Below are 22,051 nucleotides of genomic sequence, written 5' to 3'. Positions count from 1 at the left end.
AACATGCCCCTAAATGATGTTAATGGGTTGTTGACTGACAGCATGAAATATGATCCTAAGATGACCTCCAGGCCAATACAATTCAAATGGGGTCTGTATCTAACATCACTTTAACTATGTAACTATCCACACATTTTGAGAGATTCTACTTCAATATTTGAGACCCTGTTGTTCAATTCTCAGGTTAAATTTACTGTGACGACAAATATCATTATCCAATAATCCTTGAGGCCTTGTATTACTGTCCAATATTTACTGAGACTAGACACACCTGTCAGATGCTTTGAAACCTTTTATATCATGGGCCAACATCCTGTCATGAAGTTTGTTTTGGTACAATATTATGCCATGCTATATGTTACTGTTCTGATAAATTCAATGTCCTGTAAGATATTATGGTTATTCGGAATTCTTTAATCAGACAATTCTAGACAAAATGGCACCTTTCTAAAAAATACTAACAATTTACCAATATAATATACTGTTGGAAGAATATGCCTCAGTGTCAACTACAGTGGAACATTAGGATCTTATAAATCAAGCTCACATTCTGACAGTCTCCAGGGAAATTAAATTTACCATTTCAAAAATGTTAATAAAGAATATTGTCCCAACAATATTGAAGGAATGATTATACATTTCCATCAGGACAGAGCATGGCATGGAGGGAAACTTTCAGGTGGTGGTGTTTCCATCCATCTCTTGCCCTGGACTTTCTAGGTGGTTGAGGTTGTGGGTTTGGAAGATGCTTTCTGAAGGGCCTTGGCAAGTTGCTGCAATGCACCATCTTGTAGGACACACAGCTGTCTCATTGGTGGAGGAAGTGAATGTTGAACATGATGCATGAGTGCCAATCAAGAAGCCTTGTCCCAGAGGATTGTAAGCTTCTTGACTGTTGTCGAAGTATCATACAACCAGACAAATGAAGAATATTCCATCTCACCTTTGAATTCTGCCTTATAGATGTTGGATTTTGGGAACTGTCTGGAAGAGTGTTACTCACCAGAATTCCTATCCCCTCACCTGCATTTCAAGCCATGTTTATATAGCTGGTCTCGTTCAGTTTCTGATCCATAGTAACCCCAAGGAGTACGATTGGAGCATGGTGAGGTTGGGGATGGGAAGTTGTAATTATGGCAATGTCATTGAATGTCAAGGGATGTAAGTTAGCTTCTCTCTTGTTGGCATTTTTGATATAACTAATAATGTCAGCATTTCCGTGGTGTGAATGTTACCTGCCACTTACCAATCAAGTCTGAATGATACTGAAAACTGTGCAAACATCCCCAAATATGTCTTACGTGGGATTTTGGGGGGTGATAGTGGGAGTATAAGGTCATTGATGAAACTGCTGAGGATGGGTGGGTCTTTGGTAATGGATCATAGTATTCCTGCAGCAATGAATTGGGTTGAACATAGTATGGAGTACACAAACAGAACCTGCTGAATAACAGTGTGCCATGACAATGCTCAACAACTAAGTTTTGTCATTAGCAACAAAGGACATTTATAAAAGTGATCAGTTTACATCTCACATTGCAGAAACCAAAAAAAATGTACACCAAGCAAACTAATCAAAAGAAAAGTGAAGACAGCACAGAAGAAGATGAAGATTTTATGAAGGTTTTGGAAAGGATGGATAGAAATGAAAATGCAGAAGGAATCTAGGCTGGGAATTCTCCAGACCACATGCGGAGTGGCTGAATGAATAGTCGCAACAATGTCGTAAAGGAAGGGAAATGTGAGTAGGCCAGTGTTAGAGGAACAAAGGCTGCTCACAATTGTTAACAACACAGTGAATCAGATCAGGAAACACTAAGCAGTAATCAGAAAGTAAGAATTGAGAGTTTTGAGGTCAAGTTTAAAAAGCACAAGAGCTTGTTGCTTAGATGCAGTGCAAATAATGAAAGGCTAGACTTTATTGTTTAGGGTTGCATGAATTGTTATTTTAAAATGTTTTCAATTACTGAATTTGTGTGATTCACAATGCTGACCTTAGATTTTGCCTCAATAAACAACCAGTCCTTTCTGGTGTTTATGCAGTTACAGAAATAGATCCAGCAGAGGGAGCTTAAGTCTACAGTCACTTAATTGGAACTCTTGGTTGGAAACTAAATCAATTGGTTTGGCGTGGCTGGTCAGCAAAGAAACCCACTATTTGGAATCCCACTTCTAAAATAACTTTTGTTTTGGTAGATAACTTATTATTTTATCTATAAGATTTAAGGGAACTAAGTCATAATTTAAGTGAACTAATTGCATATTACTCAGCCAATATTCAAATTTCTGTTGATTTAATTCCAAGATGGTTTCTTTTCCTGATGAGTACTTAACTTTAATTGATGTTGTGAACATGAGTGGATATTGCTTGTCCTAATTTTGGTGCTGTTAAGTCATAAAAATAGCTATGTTATTTGAAATCTGGTTGGTTGTTAAACAGATGAATCAATCATATGCCTTCAATGTCAACACTCCTTTTCAAATCCAAAGTGTTGCACAGACCAAAAGCATGTAATATGGGAGCTATCAGTTTACAGCTCAATTACTCTACTGAGAAATGTTGAAATGCCAGAGCACTTTGTTTATTCTATGCACTTTCTCAAGGTATAGTGTCAAAGTGTCTCTAGTAAGTCTTGAAATAGCCCTGATACATGATTCTCAAGTATATAGAGAGCTCAGGATTGGTTCAGATTATATGATTCAGTGTCTTATTTTAAGTCTTACAAATTGGTTGTTCAAACTATAAGAACTCCCAGTAAAGGTATACAAAAAGCAAGATCTTTTTTTTAAAAAATTGAGTCAATTGGATGTCATGTCATTAGAACTAAGGTAAATCTAAGCTTTGAGTTGAAGAATTCAGTGAAATGTATCCATAATTAACAGTTCAGAAATTCTGTCTGCATAGGCAATTGCCTTAAAAGATGTCAAAAGACAAATATATGTCAGTTTAGAAAAGCAGAACACCAGACAGTTGAATATGCTGTATATCATCAATGAAAAGAAAGAACAGTTACCATTTCAAGTTGATGACCTTTTATCTGAACTCCTACCAAAGCTTATCAAATAACATGTAAGCTCTACTTGCCTCTGTGCAGCTGCTTTCAGGTCTGCTGAGTATTCCCATCACTTTGTTTTTAGGCAGCAATTTAGATTTAAAATCTAAATATAATAGTTTCATTTCTTTCTGGGAGTTATAGGTGCTGTAAGTTATGAGGCAGGGAGGATGTAAACAGGACACTTCTGAAGAAAGGAAAGAGGCCAAATTCGGTTCAAAATCTGGGTCTTCTCCCGCCTTTCCATTCCGGAAAGTTGTCCTCAAATTCCAATTGAGGTGTAGATGGATGAATCAAAAATATTTTCATGTAGCTTCTGTATATTATTTCTAGAGGATTCCCAACCTACCTAGAAATTCCATCAACTAAACGCTATTAGGCTCTTGTGGTAGCTGAGAGCTGCCATTAGTTCCATTGAGGGCTTTAATAAGACTGCAAGTCTGATTAGGCCAAAGATAATTAAACCTGAATCAGGACTGATCATCTTCAAAAGGAAAAATCCCATTAAGAACATTTTAAAACTATCTCACCTCCTTTTCTTTTGACCTTCCTATGTCTCCATTTCCCCCTTGGAGCAATGTTGCAGCATTCCAATTTCACGCCCACTATTAATGTAAGTACTTTGGAAGCAACCTTCTAATATTATTTCGTGCAGACAGGTAATAAATGGCTTTTCTCAAACTACTAATTAGTAGTCTATGCTCCCCATTCTATACTACAGAATAAGAATCGTACATACATTTGTTCGGATGACTCACTGATCATATTATAAATATAATCCTTGCCTGAAAAGTTAGATAATAACTCATCATTATTTATATAACGACGGGAAAAAAGTTATTTTCAGAGCTTACTTGTACAGGTCTGGGCTTTTTATGCTGCACTTGTATATCATCTCTTCTCTGCTCTTGTTCTGGATGTTGATGACTTCCATACACACATTTAAAACATGACTCTCCATCACCACCAAAGTCCATAATTAATTTCAATAAACTGAGGTACTTCATAGAAAACATGATTGTCGCTGGGAAGGATGTAGGATGCGTTGGAATATAAGCATTGATGTTAGCTCCATAGTCTATGAGCAGCTGTATGTTTTTAATGGAGCCCTGTCGGATAGAGATTAGAAGGGGGTTTATAAGATCGACATTAGGATTTGCCCCAGCCTTGAGCAACATTTCTGTGGCTTCTACATTATTGTTGTAAACAGCAAAGTACAAAACTGAAGTACGTTTATCTTCAAACAGCCGTGATCTTTCTGGTGACAAGAGAGCGCTGATAGGGTAGCCAGTTTCAATCAGTTCTTCAATAATATCATTTCGATTGTGTTGAGCAGCAAGGTGAAGGGGACTAATTCCACTGCGCCTCACCCGGACTTTGCTGGTAACAGGAATCAACATTCGAACTATCCTGAATAAAAATAAACCACACTTGCATTACTGTTCAGCGCTAACAATGGTCTGCAATGGATTGATCAGGCACTTTGCAAAAAATTAGTTACAATAGGTATGAATGTCAATACATAATTTGAAATGTTGAATTTGCCTTTGCATTTAGAGGTCTAGTAGCATCAATCACTCTGAGAAGTGATGTAAACATTACTGTTGTGCAGGTTGACTCACACTGTCTGAAAGCTTCTCATTCAATAGAGAAAAGTGAGCTTGTTAAAATGAATTGGATTTTGTTACCTTTGCTCTATGATGAATTGAGCAAGCACCTGCTGTTATGAACAGACCTCTCATAGATTAGAGTTGATTTTTCACTGCACCTTCTCTGTAGCTATGACACTATATTCTGCATTCTGTTCTATTACCCTGATGCATTTACGTAAGGTATGATTTGTCCAGTTAGCACACAAAACAATATTTTTCACTGTATCTTGGTACATATGGCAATAATAAATTAAATCAAATCAATGAAATGAATCATTAAGCTATTTTATTTCACTGTGAATTGATACAATGCATTACAGTTATGATAAGAATCAGAATTCCATGACACAACACATTTTTATGTAAAACAAAGGAAGGTCACGTACTATGATTCTGCGCATCAGTGGATTATTTTACATTCCTGAAATAAGATGTCTGCTAGTGATTCAGCATCTTTCTGAGCTTACCCAAAGCTTTCACTTTGTGGTCTAGTGGATCTCAGAGATTTCCAATTTCAGAGGACACCTGTTAATGCACCTGATTCTCTTTATATCTCTCTGGACTAGACAAATATGGATCAAAGGACTTTCCAACACAATGGTTTTGAGGTGCTCTTCCACTGCTTGGCCATACTAAATACTTTGTTGTTTAGACTACTGGAAAAATGACTTTTATTTCACATAGCATTTATCTTTACTTAAAATATCTCAACATTAGAAGGCAATCTTGTTTGCAAATCCCCACGAAGTTCTGTATCTGTACAGTTTTAGAGTAATTGTCAGTAATTTGTATATTTCATCATCTTTCATGGATTTGTCTTTGGTCTAATTAAATCCTAATGTTTTGTACCTTCATAGCTAAAATAAGCCTCAATTTTGCTGTCAGAAAGGGACAGCCAAGCAAAATTCATGATATTCATTGGAACTTAGAAGAAAGAGAGGCAACCTTTGGGACCTTGACGGGAAGATGCAGATAGGTCGTCACCCTTGTGGAAGAGTCCAGGACCAGAGGGTATAATGTCAGAATAAGGGAGCACACACTTAAGACACAGGTAAAGGGGAATTTATTTTCCTAGAGGACTATGAATCTGTGAAATTCTTCATCCCAGGGCATTGTTGTGGTTGGGTCAATCAGTATTTTCAAGGGTGTGATAGGCAGATTTTTAATCAGTGAGGAAATAAGGGTTATGGGAAAAAGACAGGAACATGGAGCTGAGGATATCAGATCAGCCATTGAATGACAGAGCAGACTCAATGGGCTGAATGGCCAACTTCTGTTCCTACTTCTTATTGTCTGGGCTTTAGTCCAGTGCTAAATTCTGTGTGAGGTCTGCTGCATTTTGTTTCCTATCAGGTTCTTGCTCACTAAAGGTCTGATTGACAGGCTGCAGATCTGTTCACAAAATCACAGAATTGTTACAGTGTAGAAGGAGGCCTTTTGGCCCATTGTGACTGCATTGACCCATCAAACAAGTATCATTACCTCATACCAGTCACCTTCTTTTTCCCCCATACCTTTTCACACCATCTCTGTCCAAAGAATGATCCAATGCCCTCTTGAATGCTGAGTGATATCATTTCATTTGTGAGCACAAATTCAAACGTGTTACTTTATGTGATTAAAAAAGCATGCAGCAACATTACTTTCATTACCAGTGATTCCAAGCAATTGGAGTAGGAGTAGCACTTCCTTATGATTTCGTCTAGTCTATGGCTTGAGAACAATGCCTCCAACATAAACACTTCTAACTCAGCTTGTTATAGCTAGATAAAGAAGTTAGGTGAGGACTTGTCAGTTTTGGATTAGCACCAAGAAGATTTCATGGTAGTGTACAAGCTATCTACAACTTATATGGTCATAAGTGCAGCCAATAGTACATAATGTACGCAGCAGTATGTGTAAGTGTTTAATGTTGATCATCACCTGGTGGTCATCATTTGAAAAAAATCTGGAAAAATAATCATCATGGACATTTCTAATCCTGATTTATGCAACCTATTATTAATGTATAAAATCTTTATGGAAGTTTAGCTGGAACCATCAAATAGTCATAATGATGTAATATATTCTATAAATGCCTCTCTTTTTTAAGTCAGTAGCTCTCAATGGGTACATACAGCATTTTGAAGTACTTAAGTGGATGATTCTAATTTTTGTTACTACTGGCGAATATATTTAGAAATCTGTGAAGTCTCTAAAGCAGATCCACTGGAACCCAATCAGGGAGCTCTCAGCTGTGATTTTCTTTTGAATACTAAGGTTGAAAATAAAGCTCAGAGACTGAACCCTAGCCCATTGAAATGTGCACAATATTTTAAACACAGGAAGTTGCGTGCCTTACAACTTACGCCATATTTCCCCTTGCAGCAGCAATGTGAAGGGGCAGCCAACCGTCCTTACTTCCTTTGTTTGCATCAGCATTTTGTGAAAGAAGAAAAGCCACAACATCTTCATGCTCATTCTTGCTGGCTTCATACAATGCTGAGGCACTATCATTGGCCTGTGTATTGATATTTGCACCTAAGAATTATAATGAACAGCAGACCATAACATACAGCTATTATCAGAAAGATGAGTGATTTTATTCAACTAATAAGGTAATTTGTCAAATAACTTGTTAAATACATGCGCACTTGGAAAACATAAATGTTAGCTGTTTGTTAAAATGCTATTTATTTTACAATTTTTCTTCTGTTCTTTTGACGCTCAGAACATCAAGCAAAGGCTATTTCAAAATACCCATTTTCTAGAACTATAAACACTCACTCTTTTAGAGTAGTCACTTCTTTAACAAAGTGATTCTGAGTCATAATTAATAAATTCAAATTAAATTGCTGAAACCATTGGGACCTAAATGCTTCTTTAAGGTTGCATAATGTATATCATTGCATCCTAGGTCAACTCCACCTTATACACCTTAATTAAATGCACAGTGACAGTAACATAAATTCATCTGCATGCAGTGTGACAATAAGTTTAGCACACTGTATCGTCAGGCAAAACACATCCATGGACGTTGGTGTATTAAGAGAAAAGAAGCAACCATTGATGACTGTTTGCATAACTTGGAGCAGCATAAGCAGGGTGTGAAAATCCATAAAGTCAGTTGTCTCAAAGATTCGTCCAAAGCTGGGACATAAAAGGCAGAGATTATTTTCTTTAAATATCACTGACATTACTGGAAGACAATTCCCATATATCACAGGGATGCTGGACAGGAGGGAGGCAAATTTCAGGTGCAGCTTTTGAAAGGATTTGGCATTGAGCAACTAATGAACCCTTTGAATGGAGGGGCATTGATGTCTCATCAGAAACTTGGTGACCACTTTGAAAATGCTTTCAATTGGAGGTAAAGGATCCAAAGCCATAAGAAAAAGAGCATGAAATGTCAATGAAGTTGGCTCTGAAACATTCATAGATAGGAGGCAGCAAAGGAGAGACCAACTGCAGGATACACATTAGAGGAAAACTTAGGAGATTGCAATGTATGGTGAGGTGGCCTTATAGGGAAAAGTTCAATGGCCAAGCTGTCATAAAACTTGTGTTAAACATGTGTATTCAGACAGCCTGCTTAAGATTTCTGTGGTAGCTTTTGAAAACAGCTTTGCCAATGTTCTACAGCAGCTGACTGAAGCGGACAAAACTTATATTTTGCTTTTCAATAATCTGGATGCACTGTTTTGCAATACTTTTAATTTCATTTTGTGCAGAACTAGGACTGGACATTGACACAGAGGACAACAGCACATGTTGCCAAGTTAAAATTTCACTGTTTCACCCATTCAAGCCCTCACTGAAGAAACTAACAGCAGAGGAGACTGAGTGTGATCTAAATAGACCTGACAAGGCGGTTTGGATGGTGCAGCCAGAAAATGGTGGTATGGGAAGGGGTCAGGTTGAACAGTGTCCACCTGCAGATTATCTTGCTGAACGTAGTGTGGAAGCAGTAAGGCCAACCCACTTAGCCAATGTGAATATTACAGTGCCCAAGTGGATATGCGAGTGTTTATACATGTATGTGATAGTCTGTCAGAACGAGGATGACACATGCTATTTGCAAGAACCTGCTTGTGTTGGGACCTAAGATAAGTAGGCTGTCACCCTGCAGCTTCCGAACAGTTCTGGCAGACCAAGAAACTAGCTTCTCTTACAGCCTATCATAGGCAGATCAGAATGAACTACAGATTGTTAACTAACCTGTTCAGCCACATTATGACACGCATTCTGAGGCCATCAAGTCCTGACGAGAGACTTGAACCCAGAATAGCGGGCCCAAACGTAGGGATGTTACCACTGTGCACAAGACCTCTTATATGAGTAGATTAGGGATGCTGAATAGATTTTCCTGGCAGAAAGTTAGACTTTCATCCTGTACCAAAGACTGGCAGATGACTGGAATCTGTTCCCCACACCCTTTCAGGCAGTGTATTCCAGATCATAACAAATCATTTCACAAGGACATTCTCATCATGAATTGGGTTCTTTTGCAAAGGATCTTAAATCTGTGCCTGTTTGGTAACCAGCACTTTATACCACTGAAAAAGGATTCTCCTTATTTACTTTGTCAAAACTGCTCATAAGTCATTGCCTTTCACACAAGTTGATGGGCAACTTCTTAATAACTTCCCATCAAGAAACAATCCTACTTACCACACTTTGTGAGAAAACGCAGAGATTCCAGTTGGCCACTTTGTGCTGCAACAAATAGTGGAGTGATTCCATAAATATTTGATGCCTCAATCTTGGCACCAGCCATGCACAGAGCTTCAATGATGTCCAGATCACTTCGTACCGCAGCCTCATGAAGAGCAGTCCACCCACGGTTGCAGCGGTGATTCACATCAGCATTATATTGTATCAGAAGTTTAACAGCTTCCACATTTTTACGTTCACAGGCTGTTAACAGAAATAACTTGAAATGTAAAGCACATGTTTAGGATATTAGGAATTTCTTGTTTAGTGCTTCAGAATCAGATTGTATTGTTGTGGAACAATTCTGATAATCTGCTCCAGTTGCACACATTGTAAAATTATACATTGCAAGATGATTTTAAGATTGGAAATTGTGAAATTAAAATACATGGTTTTGTTATATATATTCCCAGCACAATACATATAATTATTAAGCTTTTACCATCCTAACAGATGCAATTTTTAAAATTATTTCATGAAATAATGCATCAATGGCTGGACCAGCATTTATTGCTCATCTCTAACCTAATTGAGTAATTTGTTATTTCAGCGGAAAGTTAAGAGTCAAACATATTCCTGTGGATCTGGAGTCACACGTAGGCCAGGCCAGGCAGAACAACAGATTTTGTTCCGTAAAAGGACATTAGTTAATAAGATGGGTATTTATGTCAATCAACAACAGTTACATCATCATCATGAGCCTACATGTTAATTCCAGATTTTTATTGATTTTAAAGTTCACAATCTGCTGTGGTGGGATTAAACAAATGCTCCAGAACTTTATCTGCAACTCTGAGTTATTAGTCCAGTGATATTACATTACACCACTGTCTTCTCAAATTCATATGCAGGACTGTATTAGATTTGGTACATTCATTTAACTAAGATCAAGCGGTTCCACTTCTTCAGTTTTATTACCTTTGTAGAGCGCAGTTTCTTTTGCCTTACTAGTGATGTCACAGTCTGCTCTTGCTTCCAGTAAATATTTCATGCACTCCAAATGTTCTTTGCATGTTGCTAAGTATAAAGGAGTTTCTTCCGCTAGTGTCCGATAATCTACAGTTCCAGGATAAGCTATTAAAAAATAAAGAAATATTTCAACTCAAATTTCAGAAACAGCAATATAATTTTCTTCTTGGTCATTGTATGGCTGAGTGTTGACTTCAGCAACTTCAGACATTCCTTCTATTCCATGCTTTCTTACTTATTTCTTCCATTCTTACACTGTTTTATTTGTTTTCCCTTCTATTTTACAGCCATGTCTGCCTCATTCCTCTGCCTTTTCAATTACTCGCTCAGAGCACTTGACCATTTATTGAGATGGCAATTTTTAATAGTATAAGTCATCCTAGCTTCACTGTGTGTTGCAAAATCTGTTCGGTTTTCAACCTCATTAACTGCTAGCTTTCATCTTGCTACTTACTGCCTAATGAAAATTGTTGAAGTAGCTCCCCTTGGTTTGTCTCCCCTGGTTGGTCACAACAAAAGTTTGAATTCTTTTTAGAATGAGGCTTTACCTCTAACCAACTTAAATATGGTTAATTAATGTAATGTAGGCAACAAGTAGTCACTAGGTTTTATTTGGTTTAAGAAAGAAACTATTACCTGTTAAGGATTTAGTGATCAATACGAAGGGAATTAATAGAATATAGAGTCCTTTAGCTGTCTGTGAGGCACTCAGTTTAAACCTGAGATTGAGGCTGGTTAGCTGATTTCTTAGATGAAGTTAGCACTAGCGAATGTCACGGTTGTTGCAAAGTTCTTAGTTTCCTGGTGCTTCTCCTCTGTCCAAGCTTTCATGGGAACCAGGCAGTTTATTTTCGAGAGAATGAGAAGTGGAGGCAACAGCTTCATTTTCAGTAATCTCTCAAAGGTTTTGAGAACTCTCCTTCAAATACTAGTTCTAGTGTTTACATTCAAGACGCTATTTTCAGTGGGTCTGTGTGATATAGTGTCAACATCCAGTACTTTGGATTTGCTAATGTTTTTTCTGAGGCTGTGATAGGTTTGAATGGTTGCCTGGATTAGAGGAGATCTCTCTTTTCACTCACTCCCTCACCAAGGGCAATTTTAGCACTTCTGCATTTTTAAGCCTTGTCTCAGTCAAATTTTCCCTAGTCTAAAAGTTGACAGGTTTAAAACTCCTACCATCAAAACTAATGGGTCTAACCTCATGGCAATCTTTAAGCAGTGTTTTACCCTCTCCTTGTCCTGAACTTTTGTTTTGTAACATAAAGGCTTCCCCAATCTAATAACTTCTGAAAGCTGAAAAATTAACCTTTTGGAACAAGAGTTGTCCATTCAGCCTGTCCCAACACTCAATTAAATTTCAGGTGCTCTGTATCTTAACTTTATCTACTTTACTTGCCTCACAAAATGCATTCTGCTGAATGATAATTAACCACCCATGCATTCCAACATTCATTATTGTTATTTTTTAGAAGCTTTTAATTGGTGTAGGACAAATTTTAATGGTATGAGATAGCTACCTGGACTGAGAGGTTTGAGTTATATGGTGAGGCTGGGTAGGTTGGGACTTATTTCCCTTGGGCGTAGGAGACTGAGGGGTCACCTTATAGAGCTCTATAAAATCAAGAGGGGCAAAGATAAGTTAGATAGACAACAGATTTTCCCCATGGCACGGGAGTCTTAAACTAGAGGGCACAGTTTAAGGTGAGAGACAAGAGATACAAAAGGATCCAGAGGAGCAATTTTTTTCACACGGAGGATGGTGAGTGTCTGAAACAGTTTGCCAGGTGGACACGCGTATAGTTATAATGTTTAAAAGACATTTTGAAAAGCACCTGAATAAGAAACATTTGGAGGGATATGGGCCAAGCGTAGGCAGGTAGGACTAACATAACAAAGTGTGAAGCTGGATGAACACAGCAGCCCCAGCAGCATCTCAGGAGCACAAAAGCTGACGTTTCGGGCCTAGACCCTTCATCAGAGAGGGGGATGGGGAGAGGGTTCTGGAATAAATAGGGAGAGAGGGGAAGGCGGACCAAAGATGGAGAGAAAAGATGATAGGTGGAGGGGAGAGTATAGGTGGGGAGGTAGGGAGGGGATAAGTCAGTCCAGGGAAGACGGACAGGTCAAGGAGGCGGGATGAGGTAGTAGGTAGGAAATGGAGGTGCGGCTTGAGGTGGGAGGAAGGGATGGGTGAGAGGAAGAACAGGTTAAGGAAGCAGAGACAGGCTGGGCTGGTTTTGGGATGCAGTGGGGGGATGGGGTGAGCTGGGCTGGTTTTGTGATGCAGTGGGGGGAGGGGAAGAACTCGGCTGGTTTTGGGATGCAGTGGGGGAAGGGGAGATTTTGAAGCTGGTGAAGTCCACATTGATACCATTGGGCTGCAGGGTTCCCAAGCGGAATATGAGTTGCTGTTCTTGCAACCTTCAGGTGGGATCATTGTGGCACTGCTGGAGGCCCATGATGGACATGTCGTCTGAGGAATGGGAGGGGGAGTTAAAATGGTTCGCGACTGGGAGGTGCAGTTGTTTATTGCGAACTGAGCAGGTGTTCTGCTTGGTTTGAGATTATGGTCGGCATGGACTGGTTGGGCCAAATGGTCTGTTTCTGTTACTACTAGGACTCTACTCCAGATTTTCAGAATGTGTGTCTTTTCATTTTCCATTTATAATCTTATTCCTTCATGTTTCCATTGGTTCGCTGACTTTAAAGAGGACAGCTATGTTGCTCTTTTGAGCTCAGATATCTCTTAGAGTCAACATCTGCTCACATTTCTTTTATTTGATAACAACTTCTCGATGGGAATAGCTTCTGATATTCCCGGGGGCATTTTTTTTGAGGGGGTGGGGAGTTTGGGAAGGTTACAAATCATATTTTCTCTGCCAACATAGAGGCAAATCCATCAGTTACAGACATTATTTATTTGTAGACTCATTTAAATGTATTTGGCAGCCTTCTTAGAAAGCTAAGAATAATAATTAGTAACATCCTGGGAAGCAGAATGTTGCATGTAAATATATCATTCCACCAAATAGCCTAGCTTACTTAGCAAACAAAACTTCATGATGTTTGTACCTAATTTTCCAGTGCTTCATAAACTAATTACTTTCTCATTACAATAGGCCTCATCTCAACGTCAACACTGCTCAAGGTCCAATGAAAAGACTTTATCATTATTATCTTTAAAATGAGCTCATGTATACTGTATAAAATACATAAATAGTTATAAACAAAATCAGATCATTCCACAACACAATAGTATCAGTCTGGCACTCTTACATGAACCATTAAAATACATACGAGCTGGAACAAATTAGGGACATTGAGTGTTTACATTGGACATTGACACTGCATATCCATAATCTATGTTTCTTTCACATTCTTTCATTCCTGTCTATACCAAATATTATGATGCTAGTATCATCAGTTTTTCATAGTTAGCCTACTGGGTTATTTTCTACTTTTGGCAATCACTAACATTCTGCAGAAACATTTTTCCAAATGCAATTCAAGGAAAAATTCTGTTCAAACACATTTCAGTGTTATAAACTAAATGATAAGTATTTTTGAACAGAGTCCAAATCCAAATTCTTTGTGAGTGCTTTACTTCAGTTAACTACATACTATAAAAACCAGACCCCACTGATTGGTAGCTCCTCATATTTACACCCATGAACCCTTAATTAATATATCCACCATCTGTTCCCTTGTTCCTTTAAATCTCAGTCACCCTTTTAGACCATATTATTTGATTAGAATCCCTTTTTATTCTTTTAAAATCAATCTTAAGACTCCTTAAGGCTCCAAGTGTCCTTTTCTTAGTATGTCTAACAGTTTTTTAGTGCTTGGTCCTTTATTTGTAAAACAATCAGATAGCTGGCTATTGCTATCCATCTATTTCAATTTGGAGATGTCTCACTTCTCCAGCTTCTGTTTAGAACTGTAATATCAATCCTCAGTCTTTCTCTATGTGCACATATTTTGAATACATACTATCCCATTGAGACTTCTTCTTGATGTAGTATTCAATGGGTATCGCTGCTGAATGCCTTTTAAGAATTTCTCTCAATATTTTCACTATGAAAAGCACCTTACCTACCAACGAACTGAGACTGAGAGTTTCTGCCACTAATGTACTTTATATTAGTCTCTTGATCATTTGGCAACATTTACCTCCCTTTCCCACAAGAAAAGTTATAAACTCTCCTGCACTTGAGAACCCACGATAGAGATTTATATAAGAAGCACCATCAAAACTATAATTTCCATGTTACAGGCATCTCCCAACGATGGAAATTTCAAACCACAATGCTCCACTTTTAATTTTTTGTACTTGTTCAAATAACATCTTCCACCTTGGGTTTTTACACAGTTATACCGAAGTCTATACTTCATAATTAGTGCCTGACATTTTCTTTGGGTGCCAAGACAATTCAGCTGTTCAATTAGACTTTGCAATTCCTCCCTTTCAGTTTTGGAAACTGCAGCATCTCTTTGTGAGGCCCTACTTTGACTAATAACAATGGGGCTAACATTTTCCAAGTAAGATTGCTGATGCAAAATGAGGATTGATCCATTCTGCCCGATATCCAATCCAATGTACTTAAAAGCCCCAAAGTCTGACTTCTGACTTTGAATTCGGCTTTAAGTCCACTATGCCAACATCTTCAAAGTCGCTGCTCCCAGCCCCCGAAAGTAATCTACGTGCATCAAAAAGATGTCTTAATGATGCTCCTCAAGATGCCAGTAAAACATGGCAGGGTGTGTTTTTAACTGAAGACAGCATAATTTTAAATAAACAGAATTTACTGAGAAATACCAAGCTTTAAAGTCATAATTTAAGCAATATACAAATTTATTTATCTTCCAAAATGACCACATTGCATTTGATGCTTCTTTTGGTGGATGAAGGAGCATTTTCCCATTGAAGTGACCTCCTCGTATAAATGCAGCTTTCCTATCAACTGATCTACACCCACAAGCATTTGCCGCTGACAAAGCAGAGAAAATTTCAAAATTGTATTTTCTTCCATCAGTGCATCTGTTCTGATATCTTCATCTCCCTGGTTTTCATCAGTATCCTGTGCCACCAACCTTGCTTTAGACTGATAAATCCTATCAGGACAATATTTTCTGTGCATATCCACCTACGTGATAAGGCTGGTTGTCCCTTATCTAGCATCTCTGTGTATACACCTCAAATTCTCTCCAGCTTCGAAATTCTCTTTATTTGACATTTCTTACTAACTTGTCATCTAGTTTGTGGCTAGTAAGATTACCAATTACATGAATTTCTGCTCCAGGTGATATTCTTGACCTTGTTAAAATACAGCCTCTACCTGGTATTCTGCTTCTTTTCAGACTGCCACTGTTTGATCTTCCCTTCCTGTTAATATGTTTTTTTTCAATGGTTTGTGATCTCTTTCTAGGGGGATGTTGGCTCCCAGACCCCCATTTGAGCTGACACTATATTTTCTTTCCTTCCATCTTTGTACTGTATGCTCCTAACCCATGGGCCTAGACTATCACATCTATTATGGCATGGTTCCTTTAACAGAGCCCATTACTAAATGAGCTTTCTGCTGCCATATTCATGTTATTATGTTTAGATTTGCCAATATCTCCAAATTCATCATCTGCGAACTCCTCCCCAATACTGGTGAGAAATTTTGCCAATGGTCTAAGTCCAGTCCTTGTGCATTTTTCAATGAACTTTTCTGCAAATATGTTCTTATCTTTACTATGTACTGTTGTTGACTGACCAAATCTGGTTGTCAACTCTACAAAATATAAAATTATTCTTTTTTCTCTATCCCATATCTTTCAATCCATAGCCATGACCTCATTTAAATCTCTTGCCAAGGGCAGACTTACTATAAGCTGTGTCCTTTGGTATTTCTCACAAATCTGACATCTATCATTTATCTCTACTATCAGTTAATCTTACTGGCCACAAACAAACAAGTTGGTAAAAAATGTCAAACAAAGGTTTATTTACTAAAGTTTTTGAAGATGGGTGGATGGATGGATGGGCAAATTGCTTATCAATTTTAACACAATTTACATTTTGTCTTCTAAGTTTCTGTCCCTAATGTTAATCATAAGGCCATTGGAATAGGAGTAGGCCATTTGGCCCCTCAAGCTTGCTCCACCATTTGATTGGATCAACGCTGATCAGACAATTCTCATGTTTGGCCTCCTGTGTTTTCCCCTACTAATCAAAATCTATCTGTCTCAGTATCAAATATGCAAAAGGACTCGGTCTCCACAGCTTGCTGTGCCAAGGACTTCCAAACACTCAATTCTCCAAGGAGAAGAAATTCCTCCTCATCTCAGTCTTAAAATGGCAGCCCCTTGATTCTAAGACTATACCCTCTGGTGCTAAACTCTCCCATTAGAGGATACATCCTCTCGGCATTTGTACTGTCAAGCCTATACGTTTCTATGAAATCAGCTCTCAATCTTCTAAACTCCAGTCAGTGGAGTCCCAAACTGTTTATCCTTTGCTCATAAAACAATCGCTCCATACCAAGAATCATCATAATGAACCTTCTATGAATTGCCTCCAATGAATGGCATCTTTCCTGAAATAACAGGAACAAAGTTATTCACTGTACTCCAAATGTAGTCTCACTAAAACTTTAGAGAAAACAAAGTGTGGAGCTGGATGAACACAGCAGGCCAAGCAGCATCTTAGGAGCACAAAAGCTGACGTTTCGGGCCTAGACCCTTCATCAAAAAAGGGGGATGGGGAGTGGGTTCTGAAATAAATAGGGAGAGAGGGGGAGGCAGACTGAAGATGGATAGAGGAGAAGATAGGTAGAGAGGGGAGTATGGTGGGGAGGTAGAGAGGGGGTAGATCAGTCCGGGGAGGACAGACAGGTCAAGGGGCCAGGATGAGGTTAGTAGGTAGGAAATGGAGGTGCGGCTTGAGGTGGGAGGAGGGGATAGGTGAGAGGAAGAATAGGTTAGGGAGGCGGGGATGAGATGGGCTGGTTTTGGGATGCAGTGGAGGGAGGGGAGATTTTGAAGCCGATGGAATACACATTGATACCATTGTGCTGCAGGATTCCCAAAAAGAATATGGGTTGCTGTTCCTGCAACCTACGGGTGGCATCATTATGGCACTGCAGGAGGCCCAGATGGACATATCGTCTAAGGAATGGGAGGGGGAGTTGAAATGGTTCGAGACTAGAAGGTGCAGTTGCTTATTGCAAACCGAGCCTAGGTGTTCTGCAAAGCAGTCCCCAAGCCTCCACTTGGTTTCCCCAATGTAGAGGTAGCCACACCAGGTACAGCAGATGCAGTATACCACATTGGCAGATGTGGAGGTGAACATCTGCTTGATGTGGGAAGTTATCTTGGGGCCTGGGATGGGGCTGAGGGAGGAGGTGTGGGGGCAGGTGTAGCACTTCCTGTGGTTGCAGGGAAAACTGCCTGGTTTGGTGGGGTTGGAGGGGAGTGTGGAGCGGACAAGGGAGTCGCGGAGAGAGTGGAGTCTCTAAAAGGCAGACAAGGGTGGTGTTGGAAAAATGGCTTTAGTGGTGGGTTTGGATTGTAGATGGCGGAAGTGTCAGAGGATGATGCGTTGTATCCGGAGGTTGGTGGGGTGGTATGTGGGGACTAGGGGGATTCTCTTTTGGTGGTTATTGCGGGGCCAGGATGTGAGGGATGAGGCGCGGGAAATGCGGGAGACACGGTCGAGGGCGTTATCGACCACTGTGGGGTGGGGCAAGTTGCGGTCCTTGAAGAACGAGGACATCTGGGATATACAGGAGTGGAATGCCTCATCCTGGGAGCAGATGCGGTGGAGGCGAAGGAATTGGGAATAGGGGATGGAATTGTTGCTGGAAGGTGGGTGGGAGGAGGTGTATTCCAGGTAGCTGTGGGAGTCGGTGGGCTTGAAATGGACATTGGTTTCTAGGTGGTTGCCTGAGATGGAGATAGAAAGGTCCAGGAAGGTGGAGGATGTGTTGGAGATGGTCCAGGTTCCCCTCCCTACCTCCCCACCCATACTCTCCTCTCCACCTATCTTCTCCTCTATGCATCTTCGGTCCGCCTCCCCTTCTCTCCCTATTTATTTCAGAATCCTCTCCCCATCCCCCTCCCTGATGAAGGGTCTAGGCCTGAAACGTCAGCTTTTGTGCTCTTAAGATGCTGCTTGGCCTGCTGTGTTCATCCAGCTCCACACTTTGTTATCTCGGATTCTCCAGCATCTGCAGTTCCCATTATCTCTGATCACTAGAACTTTATATAGCTGCAGTAAGAATTCCCTACTCTTATACTCCAACCTCCTTGAAATAAGGGCCAATATTCCATTAGCCTACCTGACAACCTCAGCCTCTTTGTGTTGCAGCTTTCTGTAGATATCCTCCATTTAAATAAGACTCTTCTTTTGTTCTCCTTTCTGAAATAAATAACTTCACTCACATTCCATTTGTCAACTTTTTGCCCACTTACTTAACCTATAAACATCTCTTTGTAAACTGTTTGTATGCCTCTCACAACCTGCTTTTTCATCTGTTTTTGTGTTGACTGCAAACTTAGCTGCAACACATTCACTTCATTCTTCCAAGTCATTAATATATTTTGGAAACCGTTGTGGTCCCAGCAAAGAACCCCACTGGTTATGTGTTGCTAACCTGAAAAAGAACCCCTTACCCACTGTTTCTAGCTCATCAGTGAATCCTCATCCCGATATACTACCTCCAGCACCTTGGGCTCTCATCTTACTCTTAACCTTTTGTGAGGTGCCTTGTCAAACACAGTCTGGACGTTGAGTTATAACACATCTACTGTTTCCCCTCTAACCACTCTGGTTGAGATGTCCTCTAAAAACTTTGTCAGACACGCTATCCCTTTCATGAAGCCATGTTAACTCGATTTGATTAGATTAGATTTTCCAAACATTCTGCTACTACTTCCTTAATAACTGATTCCAATACTTGTAGGTGTTAGGCTAATCGACGTATAGTTACCGCTGTTGATAGGTCTGACTCACTGAAAAGTTTAGTCATTTAATCAGTCAATTTATTCAACTAATTTGTCGACAGCAAAGAAAAGGGCCCGTCAGCCCATCAAATCTGTGCCAGTCAAAAGCTGTCCAGCTACTGTAGCACTTTGCAAACTTTGTATGCCTTGTTATTGCCAGTCTCAATACTTTTTAAATGTAATGAGGAGTTGTCCCTCTACCGCTCTTAACGGCAGTGAGCTCCAGATTCCCACCACCTTCTGGGTGAAAAATATTTTCCGCAGATCCTCTCCAAAACTTTGCCGATCACACTAAGATTGTTGGAGTAGCTGATAGCGAAGGGGACTGTCAGAAATTACAGCAGAATATAGGTAGACTGGAGAGTTGGGCAGATAAATGGCAGATGGAGTTCAATCCGGGCAAATGCAAGGTGATGCATTTTGGAAGATCAAATTCAAGGGTGAACTATACAGTAAATGGAAAAGTCATAAGGAAAATTGATGAACAAAGAGATCTGGGTGTTCAGGTCCATTGTTCCCTGAAGGTGGCAACGCAGGTCAATAGGGTGGTCAAGAAGGCATATAGCATGCTTTTCTTCATCGGACGGGGTATTGGGTACAAGAGTTGGCAGGTCATGTTGCAGTTGTATAAGATTTTGGTTCGGCCACGTTTGGAGTACTGCGTACAGTTCTGGTCACCACATTACCAAAAGGATGTGGATGCTTTGGAGAGGGTGCAGAGGAGGTTCACCAGGATGTTGCCTGGTATGGCGGGTGCTAACTATGAAGAGAGGTTGAGTAGATTAGGATTATTTTCATTAGAAAGATGGAGATTGAGGGGGGACATGATTGAGGTATACAAAATCATGAGGGGTATAGACAGGGTGAATAGCTAAAAGCTTTTTCCCAGAGTGGGGGACTCAATTACTAGGGGTCATGAGTTCAAAGTGAGAGGAGGAAAGTTTAAGGGAGATATGCGTGGAATGTTCTTTACACAGAGGGTTGTGGGTGCCTGGAACGCGTTGCCAGAGGAAGTGGTAGACGCAGACACGTTAGCGTCTTTTAAGATATATCTGGACAGGTACATGGATGGGCAGGGAGCAAATGGGCACAGGCCCTTAGAAAATAGATGACAGGCTAGACAGAGGATCTCGATCGGCGCAGGCTTGGAGGGCCGAAGGGCCTGTACCTGTGCTGTAATTTTCTTTGTTTTTTGTTCTTTGTTCAAAACTTCTGTCCCTTACCTTAAATCTGTGTCCCAGTAATTGGATCAATTGGATCATTTCCCCTATGGGGAAATGTTCCTTCCTGTGTACCCTATCTCTGCCTCTCGTACATCTCAATCATCCTCAGTCTCCTCTAAGGAAAACAACCCCAGCCTATCCAATCTCTTATCACAACAAAAGCTCTTCTACCCAGGCGACATCCGGATAAATCTCTTCTGTAGCCTCTCCGAGGTAATCATGTCCCTCGCGTGTGCACGATACAAGGCCTATACCTTTTGGAAATCTTGAGAAAACGTAATATCCTGGAAAGTGCACCAGTGCATAGGTGCTGTTCTTCAGTTCCTTTACAGTCCATGTCATTTCCCCTAAACTGGGTAGCCCTTCAGTTCACCTTAGAACTTTAGAGACACGCGACATGCAGTTCAATTTCTTATCATGTACAGTATAAAGCTATCCGCTTACTCACTGACCTCGAAGCAACAATTTCACACAGCCGGGTTTGTTATAGAAAGCTGCTTCGTGCAGAGGGATCCAGCCGTCCGAGTTTGGCTCAGAAAGCACTTTCCCAGCTTTAATCATATTTGACAAGGTTTGTTCATCACCATTCTTTATCGCAACAACGACAGGATCCGGCTCCCTGGATGAAGAGCAGAAAGGATGTAATATCCACTGCAACAATGCAGCCTTTAAACTTGTCCATCCAGCTTAAACAAAAGATGCCAAACAATTTGGACAGACCTAATCAATCCTGAAGTGTTGATCCTTCGATAACGCCTCGACGCTGAGATAAATATTGCATGTCCCGTGGGAAGTGGAATAATTGGCCAGAACAGTCCAGATGTATTCCCTCTATTTAACAGCGGGCACATCTAAAGATCCTTGCGCCGAATAGCTGAGGGCTGCTGCCAGCCCAGCTCTTGCCCCTGTTTGAATAATGTCATTCAGGGTCAGGTTAGCACTGGGTGTCACAGCAAGTGCAGTGAGCGCAGGGGCACCGCCCCGAAGTAAAAACAAAACCAGGCAAATGCAGAAACATTGGAGACAGTCAGGATTCCCAGTCGCTGGAAGCTCGAGTCAATACATGTGGAGCTGGAAAAGCCGCTCAGAAAGCATCGCAGGAGCAGAAAGTCAACGTTTCGGCTTTTCCACCTACACATTTATTGACAAATGCAAAACATTGCCTGGAGAAAAGAAATGTTACTCTCACCCTCGGGGCTATAAGCTTTAAACCCGAGAGTTATCTCTCCCTCTTTCTCTCTAATTACATTGAATTGTAGGTTGAAGCTTTAGGGTCCTTCACTTTAACATCATCTTACAGATTCCTTCTCTCTTCTTTATTGTATAATTCAGTTGAATGGGAATATTTGGATAAAGATTAATTCAGAGGACTGCACTGCAAACAAATATCCAAATCATGCGGCAAGTAAATTGTCACATTACAAAAGAAATGCTGCTAACTGATACGTTTTCATCAACCGGAATAATTTCT

At 40.1% G+C, this 22,051-nt stretch overlaps 1 protein-coding gene across 3 annotated transcripts in view; it reads right to left on the bottom strand.

The window, feature by feature from the left end:
• The window catches only part of asb2a.1 (ankyrin repeat and SOCS box containing 2a, tandem duplicate 1), a 43,992-nt gene that overhangs the window by 8,277 nt on the left and 13,664 nt on the right, over positions 1-22,051 (bottom strand). For all 3 annotated transcript variants that reach the window (XM_048537940.1, XM_048537942.1, XM_048537941.2), the window contains exons 4-8: positions 21,033-21,199; positions 10,316-10,471; positions 9,356-9,601; positions 7,054-7,225; positions 3,908-4,463 (exon numbers count right to left, since the gene is read on the bottom strand). In XM_048537940.1, coding sequence (XP_048393897.1) covers positions 3,908-4,463; positions 7,054-7,225; positions 9,356-9,601; positions 10,316-10,471; positions 21,033-21,199 — 1,297 coding nt within the window. The remainder of the gene's footprint in view (positions 1-3,907; positions 4,464-7,053; positions 7,226-9,355; positions 9,602-10,315; positions 10,472-21,032; positions 21,200-22,051) is intronic.

Source organism: Stegostoma tigrinum, chromosome 10 (genome assembly GCF_030684315.1).
Source record: "Stegostoma tigrinum isolate sSteTig4 chromosome 10, sSteTig4.hap1, whole genome shotgun sequence".
Lineage (NCBI taxonomy): Eukaryota > Metazoa > Chordata > Chondrichthyes > Orectolobiformes > Stegostomatidae > Stegostoma > Stegostoma tigrinum.
This window is presented reverse-complemented; position numbering and strand designations above follow the sequence as displayed.